Source organism: Euleptes europaea, chromosome 4 (assembly GCF_029931775.1).
Source record: "Euleptes europaea isolate rEulEur1 chromosome 4, rEulEur1.hap1, whole genome shotgun sequence".
Lineage (NCBI taxonomy): Eukaryota > Metazoa > Chordata > Lepidosauria > Squamata > Sphaerodactylidae > Euleptes > Euleptes europaea.
Genome location: NC_079315.1, coordinates 20,989,851 through 21,008,288, shown reverse-complemented (window position 1 = coordinate 21,008,288; position 18,438 = coordinate 20,989,851). Strand labels below are relative to the sequence as shown.

Here is an 18,438-nt window from a genome sequence, read left to right as displayed (position 1 = left end):
CCAATCTCGTGCCAACACATGAAAAATTTCAGACTCAATAGTTTTGCACCGCAGAATCACAGACTGCCCGTACATATAAAGGTATAAGGTCAATAAAAGCAATCCCTGGTTAAAATTATCACCTTAAAATTGATAAAACTGTAAAATATTCTAGCAATCATTCTCTAATAAAGCTCTGCGTATTTTAATAGCAACAGCGCAGAACTTGGCAGTTTGGAGCATAAGCTGAGGGTCTTCTCCTAATAGGAGCTTCTTTGCCAAAAGCTCAACTGATTCATCATGGAATTTACCAAGTAGGGGGGAAATAAGCTTTGATCTAACTTCGTGGTAGAATGGGCAACATATCAGTTCATGTTCGATGGTTTCAATGTCCCCTGTTCCACACGGACATAACCTCTCTGATCTAGGGATCTTTTTATATTTCCCTTCTAAAACAGACTGGCAAGGGTAAAGGCCTTCCTATAATTAAGATATGTGCCATTTTGGGTCCCCATGTAGGTCTGTCTGTACGTACAAGGGATCTGAATTATTCTGTCCCATAAACACTTACCCTGTTCAAGTTTCTAAACAATTTGCAAAAAACTATCAATACTTTCACAGAATGAAAGCCAGAGTCTCGCCTTTCAAGTAAAAAAATATTTCCAAATTCAGGGCAAGAAAGCGCACTTCATATCAGAGGCAACACTACACTCACATTTTGAAGCACAAGAGAAGCCATAAGGGATTCATAGACTTTTGATATAACAGGGCTCGGCTCTGGAACCTGTTTTCAATGCCACGACTCTTTCTGGGATTTGAATAAAATGAAGAGGCTCAGGACTGGGTTAGAGTTTGCAATTTTCAGGTAGAGGCTTTAGGTAAACCCCAGATTCCTCTCAACAGCAATTAAATACACCTGAACCCAGGAATACTTGAGAAGATACATCTGCATAGCACACAATGGAAGAAAAAAACGTTTGCACGCAGATGTGGAAGGATGAGAGCTGGCACCTTCAGATGGGATAACAAAGGGCCACGTTTGTTTATTTTTCATCACTCAAAGGGGGATCTGCAGCACACACAGACCAAACTCCCTTCCAAAACACAGTTGCAGTGCAGGCAATTTGATGGGATGCAGAAGAGACAGGCCTCCTGTTTGTGAATTCCTCATCGTACCGGCGCGGCCACCCTGGCTCCGAGCCAGAAGCCATCACATTTGTACGGCTGAGGCTCCTCCTTGCCAAGCCTTCATATCGCTGGAGGGAGGTGCGCCACTTCCCATCCCCCCTAGCCGTTGGGCCTATGCTTCTAGGATAACAGCACCTAGAATCATAGAGTTGGAAGGGGCCATACAGGCAATCTAGTTCAACCCCCTGCTGCTTAATACAGGATCAGCCTAGACTAGAGCATCCCTGACAAGTGCTTGTCCAGCCTCTGCTTAAAGACTGCCAGTGAGAGGGAGCTCACCACCTGCCTAGGGAGCTGATTCCACCGTCGAACAACTCTTACTGTAAAAAACTTTTTCCTAATATCAAGCCGGTACCTCTCCACTTGCAATTTAAACCCATTACTGCGAGTCCTATCCTCTGCTGTCAACAGGAACAGCTACCTGCCCTCCTCTAAGTGACAGCCCTTCAGATACTTAAAGAGAGCAATCATATCTCCCCTCAACCTCCTCTTTTCCAGACTAAACATTCCCAACTCCCTCAGCCTTTCCTCATAGGCCTTGGTCTCCAGGCCCCTGATCATCCTTGTCACTCTCCTCTGCACCCGCTCGATTCTGTCCACATCCTTTTTGAAGTGGGGCCTCCAGAACTGCACACAATACTCCAGGTATGGCTTGATCAATGCAGTGTACAACAGAACTATGACATCTTGAAGGATTCATGGTCCCATGTCTGTGTGAAAGCACCGAGGCCCCTTGCCTGGTCTGAAGTACCCTTTCACCCCAAAGATGATGCTTCAGCGTGTTCGCCTAAGCTGGGTGGGGCTCCCCTTCCAAGAGTGGAGTGTCAGAATGGCCTTCTAGTTGTGCTTTTTCCCCATTCTGATCCTACCCAACCGTTTCCGCAGACACTATAATTGAAAATATGCCAGCAAAGTAGCTTTTTTCATGCATACCTTAGCATCTGGATTGTCCTCAAATTGCTGTCTTATGAATGTGTCAAAAGCATCCCAATATATCTCAATTAAATTGCCACCCAGTGACCAGAGATAACAGAACACGAAAGTCTGGCACACGAGAGAGTTCAATCTTGACTGTTCCTGTGGTACAAAGAAAAAGACAATAGTGAAATGGTTTATTTCATTTAACAAAAAAAACGTACACAAGCAGAGGGTTCCCACAAGATTGTTAGCCGCTCTGAGCCCGGCTCCGGCTGGGATATAGAGCGGGATACAAGACTAATAATGAAATAAATGAAATAAAATCCATGGGGGAAGGAAATCCCATAATCCCATGCTGGGTCCAACCTTCTCTTTCTCCCCCCACCCCCGCATTGTTTCTACTTTCTGTCCCTTGTCAGCCCATTCTCTACTGATGCTCCCTTCCCCCACTGCCACTTTCTCTCCCAACCTCCCCCTTTCCTCTCTCCAGTCACTGAGAGCCAGCATGGTGTAGCGGTTAAGAGAGGTGGTTTGGAGCGGTGGACTCTGACCTGGAGAACCGGGTTTGATTCCCCACTCCTCCACATGAGTGGCAGAGGCTAATCTGGTGAACCGGGATGGTTTCCTCACTCCTACACGTGAAGCGAGCTGGGTGACCCTGGGCTAGTCACAGCTCTTAGAGCTCTCTCAGCCCCATCTATCTCACAGGTTGTCTGTTGTGGGGAAGGCAAGGTGATTGTAAGCCGGTTTGATTCTTCCTTAAATGGTAGAGAAAGTCAGCATATAAAAACCAACTCCTCTTCTTTTTTCTCCCTCTCCCTTTGCCACACTCTTTCCATGCTGCTGCCACCGCTGCTTAGCCCCAAAGCTGCAGTCAGGCCAGGGTTGTAGTCCCAGGCTCCCAGCACTCAGTTGCTAAGCAACACCACAATGCCAACTATTACCTAATGAGATGTCACAGTATTTTGGTCCACTGTGGGGGATACCCTCCATACACACCATTTTGTTTAAGTTTGGGGATTTTTTCAGTAAGCCTGGTAAGTCTTCCAGGTATGTAGAAACATCCTATGTCTGTACATGACGCTGTTAGAATCATAGAGTTTTAAGGGACCACCAGGGTAATCTAGTCCAACCCCTTGCATAATGCAGGAAATTCACAACTACCTCCCCTACACACCCCCAGTGACCCCTACTCCATGCTCAGAAGATGTGCAAGATGCCCTCTCTCTCATCATCTGCCTAAGGTCATAGAATCTGCATTGCTGTTGATGGCCATCTAACCTCTGCTTAAAAACTTCCAGGGAAGGAGAGCTCACCACCTCCCAAGGAAGCCTGTTCCACTTAGACTGCTCTGTTAGAAAGTTCTTCCTAATGTTTGGACGGAAACTCTTTTGATCTAATTTCAACCCATGGTCTGACCTTCTGAGGCAACAGAAAATAACTCCACACCATCCTGTATATGACAGCCCTTCAAGTACTTGAAGGTCGATATCATATCCCCTCTCAGCAGTCTCCTCTTCAGGCTAAACATACCCAGCTCCTTCAACCTTTCCTCATAGGACTTGGTCTTCAGACCCCCCACCATCCTTGTTGCCCTCCTCAGGACACATTCCAGCTTGTCTACATCCTTTTTAAATTGTGGTGCCCAAAACTGAACACAATACTCTAGGTGAAGTCAAACCAAAGTAGAGCAAAGCAATACCATCACTTCACGTGATCTGGACACACTGTTGTGCAGATACTTTGAGCTGGGCTCTGGGGCCATGTCAGAACTAGATGCAAAGATGTAACTATTTCCTCCATGCCAAAAATACAAACGAGAAATAATGTGTTTTAAAGGAATGCCTCTCTCTTTTCTATTTAAGTTTGAAAACAGGCATGGGGGCATGTACCTTAAATGAAGCAGGGATACCAGGAAAAGGGTGTTAGAATGGCTTGCAGAAAAAAGGTAATTGGAGAAATGCAATACAGAGGAATGCTTCGTTCTTTCCATGCTGTTAGGTCCACTATGTACAAAGGACAGTGTGTATACATTTGAAAAGCAGCTAAGTAACATCCAAACAGAATCCCTTGCATACTCTGAGAAATTTAATATCATTCATCCAAACTTTGAGCATTAAGCTACGTCAGGTAATCTCGAAAATCCTCACAAATTACTGTTATTCTGGTGCCTCAGTGGCTGCTTTACACAGCCGCATGAGGCAAAGGAGGAGAACGGGAGGAGCAGCAATGAGAGCGACAGCTCATGATCAAAGTCACAGCACATCTTCAAACTAGAAGAGATGTTCCTGCTAAAAAGGACTGTTCCCATATACAATTCTGTACAGTGCTTCCACCTTCTGCCAAAACACTTCACTACCTCAGTTAAGGCTTCCTTGGTAATACAAGCCATGGTTTCCTGTCTGTTAATTGTTTCATTCTCCACGTCCCCTGCCCCAGCAACAGGCAGCATGCTTGCAGGGGAGACAGTCAAATAGGCTTCTTGAACACAGCTGGCTGCTGCTAAACCAATGGGTGGGGGCAACCCTCCCCCTCCCCCCATGAAAAGCAGGGCCAAACCAGAGGATCATGATTGATACTGGCTAATTTCCAGTATTAGAGCTTGACTGGAAGAAGCATTCTTAAAGAACCAGAGCACAGTGAGGTAATGTCAGCTCTGGGCTCACCCGATAAATCCCACAAACAGACTTCCAGGCAGGTCTTCCTACGAAAGCTGATTAATTAAAAAATATACAGCGAGTTACAGAAATTGACTTGGAACTTGGCAAGGATACTAATGGAAGGAAAACTAAAAGTATGGGTGATATAAAGGCGAAAGTAAACTTTCGGGATGACTACTGGTTGCTAGAGCAACCCCTAGATAACATTCGTTCCCAGGAGCGATCAAAGACTAAACAGATCTAGTGCTGAATAACAGACCTTGAAATGCCACCTGGCCCGACCACTGGGCGCCTTTCCCAGGCCGATGCCTGACATTCTGCCCCCCTCAAGGCCTCCCTCCTCCAATATCCGACGGGGAGGGCTTGTCCGGGTATGACGCATGGAACTGGCGGGTAAGCCAGGGGGCTGAAAGATGGTGACGAGCAACCCATTCATCATAAGCAGGACCAAAAATTTTCCAACGAACTAAGTACTGCAACACCCCCCGGTGGATGTGGGAATCGAGGATTTTGGAAACCTCGAAGTGCTCCTTCCCCCCCCAACATCTTAGGCACCTCCGGGGGGGGGGGTCTGGATGCCACCTGGGCGAGGGCACATGTTGCTTCAAAAGACTAATATGGAAAACCGGATGGATCCTTCTCAGTGATTTGGGGAGGCAGAGTTCTACAGTTACTTCGTTAATGATTCTTGAGATGGGAAATGGTCCTACATACTTTTCACTGAGTTTCTTGCAAGGGCGGGGGGATCGTAGGTTTTTGGCGGAGAGGTACACCAGATCCCCCACCTTGAAATCCCACCCAGGTGAACGATGTCTATCTGCTTGAGTCTTGTATTTCTGCTTGGCTCGTTCCAAATTCTTCTGTAGCCAAGGCCAAGTGGTTTGAATAGCGTGGACCCAATCTGCTATTTCAGCACCTCCCTCCTCCCCCGAGACATCTACATGGCCTATGGGTCCAAATTCTTTCCCATGCACTATGTAGAACGGGCTAAAACCAGTAGACTGATGCACAGCATTATTGTAAGCATACTCTGCAAAGGGCAAAAGGTCTACCCAATCATCTTGGTGGTAATTTACGTATTTACGTAACAACGTAAATAGGATTCCAATACAGCATTGACCCGTTCAGTCTGTCCATCTGTCTGAGGGTGAAACATGCTTGATAACCCCTGCTCCACCCCCACCAATTTGAGAAAAGCCTTCCAAAACTTGGCTACGAACTGAACTCTGCGGTCACTGATTATCTTGCGCGGAAAAGAGTGATATTTGAAAACATGTGACACGAATAGGTGGGCCAATATGCTTCAACCAAATATAGTTTGGTGAAAATGTGCCCCTCCTTTAGTTAGCTCAATAAATCAGAGATCAGGGGGATGGGATAGGCGTTAGTTTGGGTGACTGCATTGAGTTTGCGAAAGTCTATGCACAAGCGTATATCACCCGTCTTCTTTCGCACAAAAAAGGCAGGGGCGCAATAAGGCGCCGTGGAGGGCTGGATGAATCCCCGCGCCAGGTTCTTGTTTAAAAAGTCTCTGAGTACAGACTTCTCTTTGGGGCTCATTGGGTAAATTTTACTTTTGGGTAATTTGCCCTCCCTCACCACTTCGATGGCACAGTCCGTTCTGCGGTGGGGAAGGCAGAACATCACATTCCTTCACATCAAAGACATCAGCAAAGTCCAAGTATTCGGGAGGCAACTGTGGGATGCTGGAAGCGCCACTGGGTTCTGCCGCCATGGCAGGCATTTTAACTGCTACCTCCCTTCGATGGCGGTCGCATTGAGGCTGGGTGAACTCAACTGTCTTGGCTGCCCAGTCTATAGTGGGACTGTGCCCACATAGCCAATTTGCCCCCAAGACCACCGAATAACGAATGCCCGATACTGTAGTGAAGTGTATTTGTTCCCAGTGATGGCCTACTCCCATGACTACTCTGCCGGTGCGCCGGTCCACTGGCCCCCCCAAATGTCACTGCCATCCATTTGGACGAACTGGATGGGCATGGGTAGGCACACCGCCTTTACCCCTAGAGCCTTGAATGTGTTTTCATTAATTAAGGTATGAGCACAACCGGAGTCTACTAAGGCCATTACCGAAACTTGCCCCCCCGTAACATTGCAAGATAACGCCCAGGAAAACTGTTTTCCCCACATCGCTCACCATTAATGGAGCTTCAGGTTGCATGGGTGCAGAGGTCTGCGGTGGCGCTCCGGTTACCGCAGACCCAGTCTGTTTTTTGACTGGTCGAGAGTTGGGACCAGATTCAGCACCGAGGTCCCCCAGGTTCCCTCTTCCTCCAATGAGGCTGCACTGTCCTCGCTCGGGACCCCGAGGGGTCTAGTAATGGAGCGTTTGTAATCCGGGACCCCGAGGGGTCAAGTAATGGAGCGGTAAGACCCACTGGAGTAATCTCCGCATCGAGATTGAGAGCGGGGGGACCCTTGCGTCCTGAGGCACTGCGTCTGGCAGCCGCACTTTTCCGACAGCTGCCTCCACCCACCTGAGCTGAGTTTTCTGGGCGGGGACTCAGGGTTGGCCGTTCAGGTTGTGACGGGCAGTCCGCGACGAAATGGCCCATAGCCCCACAAACGAGACACACTCCCCTCTGGAATCGTTTGGCTCGGTCTGTCACAGGAGCAACCGGCCTCCGTGGCGGCTGAGCGGGTACTTTTGGGGCTGCTCGGTCCTGCCGCGGCCTCACCTCTTTTGCCCTGCACCTGGAAAGGGAGAGGAGTTGACGGAGACTTTCCACTTCTTCTGTGAGCAGTATCCAGTCTTCGAGGTTAGGCGGGTCTCTTTGCATGAAGGCCCAATACAGAATCTCGGGGTTCAGCCCCTCACAGAAGTACTGTACTCGTGAAGCCTTGCTCCAATCTACGATTTTACTGGCGAGTCGTTGGAACTCACTTGCATATTCTCTGACAGACTTAGTGCCTTGGCGCAGTTGAAGAATGGCAGTTTTAGCCTTCTCGCCCAGGAACGGGTCCTTGAAGCATCTTCGTAGCTCCCGCATAAAATCATTCAGAGTCTGAACGGATCTGGCCCGAAGGTCAAACTGTTGGATCATCCACTGCCGCCTCTCCCGCCAGTAGGGACGACACGTACCTGACACGACTGTCTTCCGTGGGAAAGGTCTGTCCCTGCTCTCTCATGAAACTGTCCACCTGATGTAAGAAATAAGGAAGCCCTTCCGCGGATCCATCGAACGTAGCTCGTAAATCTCTTTGTGGAGCATACGGGCGAGGCGGAGGAGCAGGCCCGATGGGTTGCCCTGGCGGCGCAGGCACCACTGGTTGCCCTGGTGCCCCCGGCTGGCCTGGGGGTTGCCTCGGGGGCTGCGCTGGAGCCGGCAGGACTGGTGCGGGGGGCGGCTGACTCCGTTGCAACCTCCTCAACTCCCGCCACAGAGAACCCATTTGGTCCTGCACCTGAGTCAACTGTTCCTGCAGGTCCTGATTTCGGTACCGCAGGCGTTGGATTTAGTCCTCGCCCCGCCCCCCCAGTACACCAACCTTGGGACGCTCAGAGATTTGTATTCCATTCCACCAGGTCTCCCTCGTCCAGATACCCCTGACATCCTGCGCAAAACTGCTGCGGCGGTGGGCTCCAGCCAGTCTGCCGGCGAGCAGTCTCCCTCGTCGGGAGAGAGTAAAACGGGGGATCGGGGGAAAACGAAGGAAGCGTCCATTCCTCCCCCTCCGTGTCTGGTATCCTCACATCTTTGGGCCTTGCTCCGGACGCGGCCGTTGCCTGTGTGGCTGCAAATGCCTCAGCCTGAGCAGCCGCCAACTCGGCGGCCCAAGCAGCGGCCACTTCAGAAAAAAGTTTTTCAGCCCCCTGTAGCAACAAGAGCAAAAGTTCCCCGTGGTTAGCGAGCAGCGGCAACGCCTGTTGCGCAAGACCCATGGGAATGGAGCAGCCGAAATCCTCCTCCAGCTTCTGCAGGAAGATGGCTTCAGTAGCCGTATCCGCCGGCACGTCGAGCAGACACAAGAGCGCTTTGGCAGCGGCATTCTCTACCTCCTGGCAAAAGTGGTGTCGATCAGGGCTCGCCTTCCCCAGCTGCTCCACCATGAGGGAACGGGGTGTGGGATTCTGAGCATGCGGATCTTCCCCCTCCAGTAGTTTTTCGCTCCTGCCTAATGCACAGCCTCTGGCAACCAGTCAGGTAAGCAGAGTAGCGTCCTGCTGGGCTAGGCGGCCTCTTTGAGGAGAACGGCAAGCCAACGGGTTTCCTCCCGGACACGGTGCGTGGTCTCCCGCGACCCCACAGGCGCTGCTCTCTCAAAGGCGACCCATTGCGAGGCAACCAACCCCGCCAGCCGATGGGACTCCTGATGAGCAAGGCGCGCTTCCTCCAGGAGCGATCGCTGGAGATCCTCCCCTGCGGCCCCTGCCAGGGCGAGGGCGTTCGCAGGAGGTACGGCGAAATGTTGGAAAAGTTGAGATTAGTATCCTAATGTCAGCTCTGGGCTCACCAGATAAATCCCACAAACAGACTTCCAGGCAGGTCTTCCTACGAAAGCTGGTTTATTAGGAAATATACAGCGAGTTACAGAAATTGACTTAGAACTTGGCAAGGATACTAATGGAAGGAAAACTAAAAGTATGGGTGATATAAAGGCGAAAGTAAACTTTCTGGATGACTACTGGTTGCTAGAGCAACCCCTAGATAACATTCGTTCCCAGGAGCGATCAAAGACTAAACAGAGCTAGTGCTGAATAACAGTTAGACCTTGAAACGCCATCTGGCACCACTGGGCACCTTTCCCAGGCCGGTGCCTGACAGGTAAAGGGTTGGAGAGGCAGGGATTAGCTCCCCTTCGCTACATGCTCTAGAAAGCCAGTGTGGTGTAATGCTTAAGAGCAGTGGACTCTAATCTGGAGAGCCGGGTTCGATTCCCCACTCCTCCACATGAGCAGCGGAAGCTAATCTGGTAAACCGGGTTCGTTTCCCCACTCCTACACATGAAGCCAGCTGGGAGACCTTGGGCTAGACACAATTCTCTCTGAACTCTCTCAGCCCTACCTACCTCATAAGGTGTCTGCTGTGGGGAGGGGAAGGGAAGGGGATTGTAAGCCGGTTTGATTCTTCCTTAAGTGGTAGAGAAAGTCGGCATATAAAAACCAACTCTTCTTCTTATTTTCTCTCCTTTTGCCACACTCTCTTTCCAGACTGCTGCCACTGCTTAGTCCCAAAGCTGCAGTCAGGCTAGGGTTGCATAGTCCCAGGCTCCCAGCACTCAGTTGCTAAGCAACACCACAATGCCAACTACGACCTAATGAGATGTCACAGTATCTTGGTCCACTGGGATGGGGGGAAGAACAGGGTTTGATTCCCCACTCCTCCACATGAGAAGCGGATGCTAATCTGGTAAACTGGGTTGGTTTCCCCACTCCTACACATGAAGCCTGCTGGGTGACCTTGGGCTAGTCACAGTTCTCTCCGAACTCTCTCAGCCCCACCTACCTCATAAGGTGTCTGTTGTGGGGAAAGGAAGGGAAGGCAATTGTGAGCCGGTTTGATTCTCCTTAACAAGGGAGAGAAAGTCAGCATATAAAAACCAACTCTTTTTCTTCTTCCATTTTTATTGAACATCCCATGAAGGGATGAAAAACTCACACACCAACTTGTGCCCTTCTCTCTGCCCACTGGGAAAGAGGGAATTCATATCCTATTTGCCTCAAATTTGTGAAGGATACAGTCCCTGAAAATTCCATCTAATTGGGTGGGAAAAGAAAAAAAGTTATAACCAGAAAGGTCTTTCCTGCCTCCAATTTATCTGTTTTTTAGTATGCAAGTAAAAAGAATGATAAATTAGCAATTTGTCTTAAAAACTAACAATCTAAGTTCTAAGGTGATAATGGGTGTACGTATGTATAATGATAATGAAGCTTGGACACAGACATATATTTTTACTCTAGATTTTTCCCCTTTCCCGCTCTCTTTTTCTGTACTCTAATATACAAAAATAAAAATTATATATATATATAAAAAGAATAAAACATTTCATCTGGTATAATACCTATAATAAAAAAATTAAAGAACAAATCAAATTAAAAATGACCCAAATATCACTCCTGTGCACCACACTGAACCCTTCAAAAAAGAAACAGCAACACATATTAATCTCCCTATATTAAACTGTACCAATTTCATGCTGGGTCCTCCTTTTCCAAGAAGCAATGATTCCAGTAGACAACACAGTGCAGTAACTTTACTGATGTCCACTTGTGGTATAGCTTGCGAGCATTTTTTGTTGATGTATTTCAGGCCATCTTCGACATAACGACAAAACAGTTCAAACAAATATGTTTTGGTTTCCTCGTTGAGCTAAAACAGAAGCAAATATTTGCAGGCAGTCATGGTTTTCTCTGAAAATAATTCACAGTTCATTAAAAACGAACATAAGCACTTTTGACATGTCTGTCTAGAACGTAAAATGTACAATGGTCTGCCAAATGGAAGGCTTTAAGAGGGGAGTGGACATGTTCATGGAGGAGAGGGCTATCCATGGCTACTAGTCAAAATGGATACTAGCCATGATGCATACCTATTCTTTCCAGGATCAGAGGAGCATGCCTATGATATTAGGTGCTGTGAAACACAGGCAGGATAATGCTGCTGCAGTCAAAGTCTTGTTTGTGGGCTTCCTGGTTGGACACTGTGTAAACAGATTGCTGGACTTGATGGGCCTTGGTTTGATCCAGCATGGCTTTTCTTATGTTCCTAAGTGTTCTGGGGAATCCTCTGACACTGTGTACTCCCCTAATTGCTACACTGCCTTGTGTTCTTTACCATACCCAGCTGGGAAAGCCCCCTGTCACATCAGAAGCGGCAAAGGGAAATGCTCAATTCCACCAGCACAGCCAACTACCTGCACTGCCCTGGCCAAGATTTTAGTTCTTGGTTATGTCAGAATGCAACAGGCACCAATACCCAAGAAGAAGAAGAGTTGGTTTTTATTTGCCGACTTTCTCTACCACTTAAGGGAGACTCAAACCGGCTTCCAATTACCTTCCCCTCCCCACAACAGACACCCTGTGAGGTAGGTGGGGCTGAGAGAGCTCTATCAGAGCTGTAACTTGACCAAGGTCAACCAGCGGGCTTCATGCGTAGGAGTGGGGAAACCAACCCAGTTCACCAGATTAGCCTCTGCCGCTCATGTGGAGGAGTGGGGAATCAAACCCGGTTCTCCAGTTCAGAGTCCACAGCTACAAACCACTATACCAGGCTGGCTCCCAATGTGCCAATACTACGAGGAATGATGCCTTTAGTATCTATTTTGTCTACATGTTCTCGAACATAAAAGGTGGTCAGCAGGGTCAGCAGTTGGCAGTACTGCTGAGGTAGTCTATGCTTGGGCTCCTGGCCTCTGCTCACACACTGTGGTACTGGACAAGGGTTCCCGTATCACCACCATTTTGTGGCAGCCTTTTACATAACCATATACAGTTACATGCCTCTTTAATATTGTTCATATTGCATCCCGAAGCTCATTCACAATAGCTGCTGTTTAAACGTTTATTAAGTACTTGTTATTAAATTAACTAGAACTGCAATCCTATTGCAAACTGACTTGGGAGAAAACACCACTGAAATCAATACTACATAAGATGGGGATGTGCGTAGCAGAACTATAATTTGATATCTATATTTAAAATTGTTTCATGAAGCACTTTGCTTTCTTTTTTGCCCCAAAGTGACTCTGTAAAGCCTACCTTTGCGTCAAGGCCTGCCATCCATGTCTTTACATAGGGTATCCACTTCAGTTCCTCAGGGTCAATATATACCATTCCACATCGGCTCACGGTGGCAGGTGAAGCGACCCTTAAGTCTTCCACCTAAAAGGCATGAATAATGCAAAGAGGATACTGAAGGGTATATTTCATCTTCCACATGGATGAAATACAAGCAAAGAATACAAAACGGAAAATGCGATACTTCTGATGTAACATTTGTTGGGAATAGGCGTGCCGGCAAATTACACAACACAGAAAAGTAACTCACTCTCAGCTACGCTGAGCTTAAGGAAGGTAATGGATACAATTTTTCAGCTGTTTCAAATAGAATTTTACTCATAAAATAGTCTTTTCCACTTCAAATACAGAATTACAAGCAGAACATCAGAGAATGTTGCTGTGAACCAAGAACTCGGGACAAAAAAAAAAGCATTTTTCCGTCTCCATCTTCTAATACGATATTCAGGTATGAATCGCTTGCCTTTTACCCCTAGAACTTCTTTACCTACATAGCTAGCTGTCTCCTCTTTCATTATTCAAGCGGCTATTAAATTGATTCACAGTGTCGTGGAAATTATTTCCCTATATTTATTAAACCATGCTGAGTTGCCTTTAGCAAACAGATGGATACTCTAGTGGCACAATAAAGCACAAAATCTTATTACCCTGAGTAGGCATAAATGTGTAGGTGCCGTGGGAGGAGTCATACATGGTGCCATGAAGGCGACGTAGGTGACAAAAGGAAAGTATTTCTAGGAACCTCATGCCAGACTTATTTAAAAACTTATCCTGGGATTAACCTGGCTAGTAGACATTTATACAAAGTGACCTGGCTGATTACGCGCATCAAATCCCCAAGAGAACCAGAGCCAATCTTTGCACAAAACAATATCAGCTATGGGAAATTAGGAGTCAAAGGTGTCCAGGGAGGTGGACAGATTGGTCCATATGTCATCCTGGCTCTGGGACTTGGAGATTTTCAGTGGGGTATACATATATGCACACTGAGGAAGAGATCCAATGCGAATCTCTACCACCTGGATATAATGCTGGGCGCTACTGTTCAAGCCCTGGACATCAGCCTTGAGATCGAAAAAAACAGAAGTTACTAGGCCCCAGTTGGCACGGGTTTTTTTGCATGGATTTTAACAGCAGGCACAACAAATGCATAATACTCCTAGAGCAAAGCTTCTTAAACTGTGAATGGCGGCCCCATATGGGGTCGTGTAACTGAATGTGGGAGTCGCGGAAAATCTGGCAACAGTAAAAGGTTTTTCATTAGTATGCAAATCTGTTTTTGTCTTTAATAAATGGTAAAATTATATGTATACCAAAGAATTGTTTTAAAAATAAATTTCTTTATGATTTATTATTAGTAAATGTTTGACTTGTATGCCTATTTTATATAGCTATATACCTGGGGTCGAGAGTGGAAAAAGTTTAAGAAGCCCTGCCCTAGAGAACTAGGGGGCAGTACTCCTGAGACCAGGTTTCCTGCACACACAAAATGTCTTCTTTAAAAAAGAAGAAGAAGAAGAAATGCGGAAATGTCGGAGTCATGAAATGCATTCCCCATCTCATGAGGTTCTATAAATCAGTCCTCTCTGTTCTGTCCAATTCCATTTGGGGGCAAACAGCTAGTTGAGTAAACAGGCAGATCAGTAAATTAAATCCATGCCAAGTCACAATAGCATACAGAACTGCATTTCAATTAAATAAGAACAACCTGAGCAACAAAAGCGAGGCTTTGGATACAGATTCATCAAGAAATGCAGAAGGTTCTAAAAATCAAATTTCCAATGAATTCAGAAATCATGCTATTGGGGATAGCACAAAAATTTGGAAAGTAACCATAGAGAACTTTTTGGATATCTGACGAATGCGGCAAGAATAGTGCTGGCAGCATCATGGAAACAAGAGACTGTCCCAGACTTAGAAAAGTGGCAACAAAAATGGAAGAATTTGTGGTGATGGCCAGATTAACCAACATCTTGAAAGAAAGAATGATTAAAGATTCACAGAAGAAATGGGAATGCTATTTTGAATATGTTAACTGGAAAGGGTAGACTAAAACTTAACAGAGATAGAAAATAATAGCTATGCACCTTGATTAAGTTATAGATAAAGATAAACTAAGAGTTTAAACATAGATAAGTTTAGTTATGTTTAAGTAAATATCATAACAGAGTAATATTAAGATGTAAACTGATCCCTGATGGAAGTGAATGTATAAGTTTGTTTGTTATCTTTTATTTTGAAAATGTTAATAAAATATCTACCAAAAAAAATGAGGCTGCAGGGGTCTACCATATGTGAAGGAAACACTGGAAGCAAAAAGCGGGCAAAAATAAAGGTTCTCCATACTGAACTCACCCGTCAACTGCACAGATGTTAGGATTACCAATCTGCTGTCAATGAGGGTGGGTGGGTGGATGAGCACTTTGCTACCTACCTACCCAAAATATCTTCAAACAGCTGCTTTCGTGACTTACAGACGATTATTGCAACAAAACATGTCAAATCTAGTTATATGCCTTGTGAAGTACTTGAACCAAAACAATAAAGGGTATAGTACCTCAAATAGCATGTGAATAGAAGGTGTGAGTTTGATTCTTTCACTGTTAGCCAAACAAAGCATCTTGTTATCATCCAGAACAGTGTTCAGGTTTTCAATCCATAAAGCATCCACAGGGCCGTCACTGATTATCCATTTGTGGTCCTCCGAGGTGTCAACTACAGCTGCTCGAACGCTCAGTGCCATCAGGCCGTCTTTCCACTCCAGGGTCAAATTGTTAACCTCACCATATAGTTCGCCCATGGTGATCGATTTCGGGTTCAGGATATACGTCTTAACGGGCTGGTAGAATGGGTTCTGCTCTCCTGCCACATGCAGCGCTCCTAGAGTGTCGGCGAGAGTCTGGTAAACTGTCGTTTTCCCGCCTCCGGTTGGCCCAACAAGCATGACACCGTGCCTTACCAACATAGTTTCGTAAAGCTGTATGACTTTATGAACCATGGTCAATTCAGGCTGTAATCCTTTGGAAAGCATGATGTCTATGATTGTCGACTGCAGCACCCCGTAATCATGCTCTGGGATTACGACTCCAGGGAAAAGGTCAGATATAATCCCGCTAACACAGAGAGAAATAAATAAAAGCTTTGTTGTATTTTTAAAAAATATTTCCACCCTGCATTTCTTTATGCTCAAGGAGGCTGCTTAAAACAGCAAGACATTAACAGTCCAATCCTAAAGAGAGTTGCATCCTTCTAAGTCCGCCAAAGTCAATGGGCCTGGAAAGGTGTAACCGTTTAGGATTGCAGTGTAAACACACTACAGCCTAGAAAGTATGGCAGCAGTAACCTCGAACTCAACCCTATTAGATTAAAAAAACCTACCTATGAAGGAAGAATACTGCAGTCCCTCTGAAGGGCCAGTAGCTTTGCTCAGAATGTTACTTCAATTCTCTTTTTAAAAATTATTAAAAATTTATATATTACATAAAATCAAAACACATATACCGTACATACAGCATATTCAGACTTCCAAGGGCATTGGTATATATATTGTCTTCTAATACATTCTATTTATATTTAAATAAAGATTTATTTAATTGGCTATCTCTTCTAAAACCATCACTGATATTCCCCCTATAGACTAACAAAACCAGTCTTATATTTAATCATTTCCCTAATTTATATAAAATGATCGCTGTATTTTATTGTCTTACTTATCTTTCAAATTTATCTGTACTTTATTTCTCCTCTGTTTTCCTTACTAATCTATTTATTATAATCATTTAATCTATTGCATCCTACTGCTATTCTAGTCAAAAAAGGTACTATCCATTCATCCTGCTTTACACTAAATTATGATTTCAGTTTGGCATAATCATAATAAAATTTCCATTTCTTCTGAAATTCATCCATTGGTTTTCTTTTCAACAGATTTGATAGTTTTGCCATCACTGCGTATTCGGCCGTTTTTTCTTGCCATCAGAATGTTATTTCAATTCTCAAACTCAAAACCATGTACATCATATATTTAAACACAATGATACAGGTCAGATTTCTCCCAGTCTAAGCTCACTGTTATATTATTCAACAGAAATGATATACAGAGTTGCCTAATGTGCTAGGTTGGCTCAATAATGCATTATTGATCAATAATGCATTAAGATAAAACTGCTCTTTAACTGAAACGCAACGAAGCTAATGAGCATTAACATTCCATTTACCCTTACAATTTGGCATGACATTTTCACTTCATCTGTGATGTGTCAAAGGCAAATAAATTCAAGTATTCAGACTGTTTTGAATGGTTTTAATTTTCACGACCATTAGGACAGACATTTACCTTTATAGCCAATCTCCAGGAAATAACATGACCCCTTCCTATTTCAGGTTAGGAAGAAATAAAATTAATTTCTGTCTTGCAATAACGAGAAACAATCATTTTGACAGTTAGAATACATAAATATTTGTGGCAAAATAAAAATGATGTGATAAAAGAAAGAAAACACTAATTTAAAAGTACCTGAACAAAAGAGCATCATCTGTAAGAAATTTTGGTAGATTAGAGTCTCTTAATGCTCTTATTAATACAACATCCTCATTCAGATTTGGATTCTCTCTCTTTAATGACCTAAATTTTCAAAAATAAATAAATTTTAACTACTATTATCGACATTTTTATAGGCAAATTGGCCTCATATATACAATAGGTTCTTGGAAGAGACTGTGGAATATTTATAGAATATCCTATATGTATCCTCCAGTTTAAGCATTGTATGAAATAAGTAAAACACCTTTGATATTGCAAATTCTAGAGGAGTAGCATCTTACTCTACTGCAGCCAAAGACACCAAAAAACCATTGTAGCACCTTAAAGATTAATGAATTTATTGTGGCACAAGTTTTCGTGAACCACACAGCCTACTTCATGAGATAGATCTGCTCACAAATGCTTATGATGAAAAAACAAACAAACCCTCTCTGTCTTTAAGGCGTCACAAAGACAGTTATTTATTTTATTGGTTTACAAAATGTATACCCTGCACTTCTGACTTCATCAGGGCCACCAAGGCAGTTAACAGATTAAAAACATACACAATAAAACATTTCTTAAAAACCATGAAAAACAAAAACACATCGTTCAAATAATTAAAACCAGTACACGTACAATAAAATACATGCACATAAAAATGATGACTGAAAACAGGGTGGGAAGGAAGGACCACTGAGTGATCAACAGAAGAAACACAGTCTTTTACCCACTGGCAGAAGATGGCAAGTGAAGGGAACAGGTGAGTCTCTCTGGGGAGAGAGTTCCAGGGTTTTAGTGCCCCAACTGAGGAGGCCGTCTCCAAGTTGCCGCCCGCCTAATTTCAGAAGGTGGGGGCATTTGAAGCAGGGCCTTGGAAGATGCCATAGAAGTCAGGTAGCTTTGTAAGAAAGCAGGTGGTCCATCAGGCATGCTGGTCCCAAGCTATGTAGGGCTTTAAAGGCACCTTGAATTGGGCCCAGAAACAGACGGGAAGCAGTGCCGATGGGCCAAAACTGGAGTGATCGGGTCCCCACAACCCACTCCAGTCGACATCCTGGCTGCAGCATAATGCATCAATTCAAGTTTTCGAACAAACTTATACTACAGTAATCCCTTATCTCCCATTTACAAATTCCTTACAAAAACTCTTCTCCAGAACTGGCTGCAGGATCCACTGAATACCCACCAGCACCTTCCATACGGATGCATAGTAGCTGCTCTAGACTATTAGTCTGAAGGTCTGTTCGCTTCTACTATTTCCAGATTCACCAATAAAGGGGGGCCAAAAATATGGGAATAAATGAAGTCATCATTTTAAGCAGCATTTTATTTTAAAGCGAGAGCTCAAAAAAAAAACTTTGTATCTGGGGAAGCTTAACTAAAATCTCCCGATGATTCCCCCCGCCCTG

The 18,438-nt window shown here is 45.0% G+C and overlaps 1 protein-coding gene across 1 annotated transcript in view; it reads right to left on the bottom strand.

The window, feature by feature from the left end:
• Positions 1 to 18,438, bottom strand: part of DNAH6 (dynein axonemal heavy chain 6) — a 258,559-nt gene that overhangs the window by 175,957 nt on the left and 64,164 nt on the right. The window contains exons 26-30 of the mRNA XM_056849234.1: positions 17,021 to 17,128; positions 15,062 to 15,617; positions 12,466 to 12,588; positions 10,895 to 11,077; positions 2,101 to 2,244 (exon numbers count right to left, since the gene is read on the bottom strand). Coding sequence (XP_056705212.1) covers positions 2,101 to 2,244; positions 10,895 to 11,077; positions 12,466 to 12,588; positions 15,062 to 15,617; positions 17,021 to 17,128 — 1,114 coding nt within the window. The remainder of the gene's footprint in view (positions 1 to 2,100; positions 2,245 to 10,894; positions 11,078 to 12,465; positions 12,589 to 15,061; positions 15,618 to 17,020; positions 17,129 to 18,438) is intronic.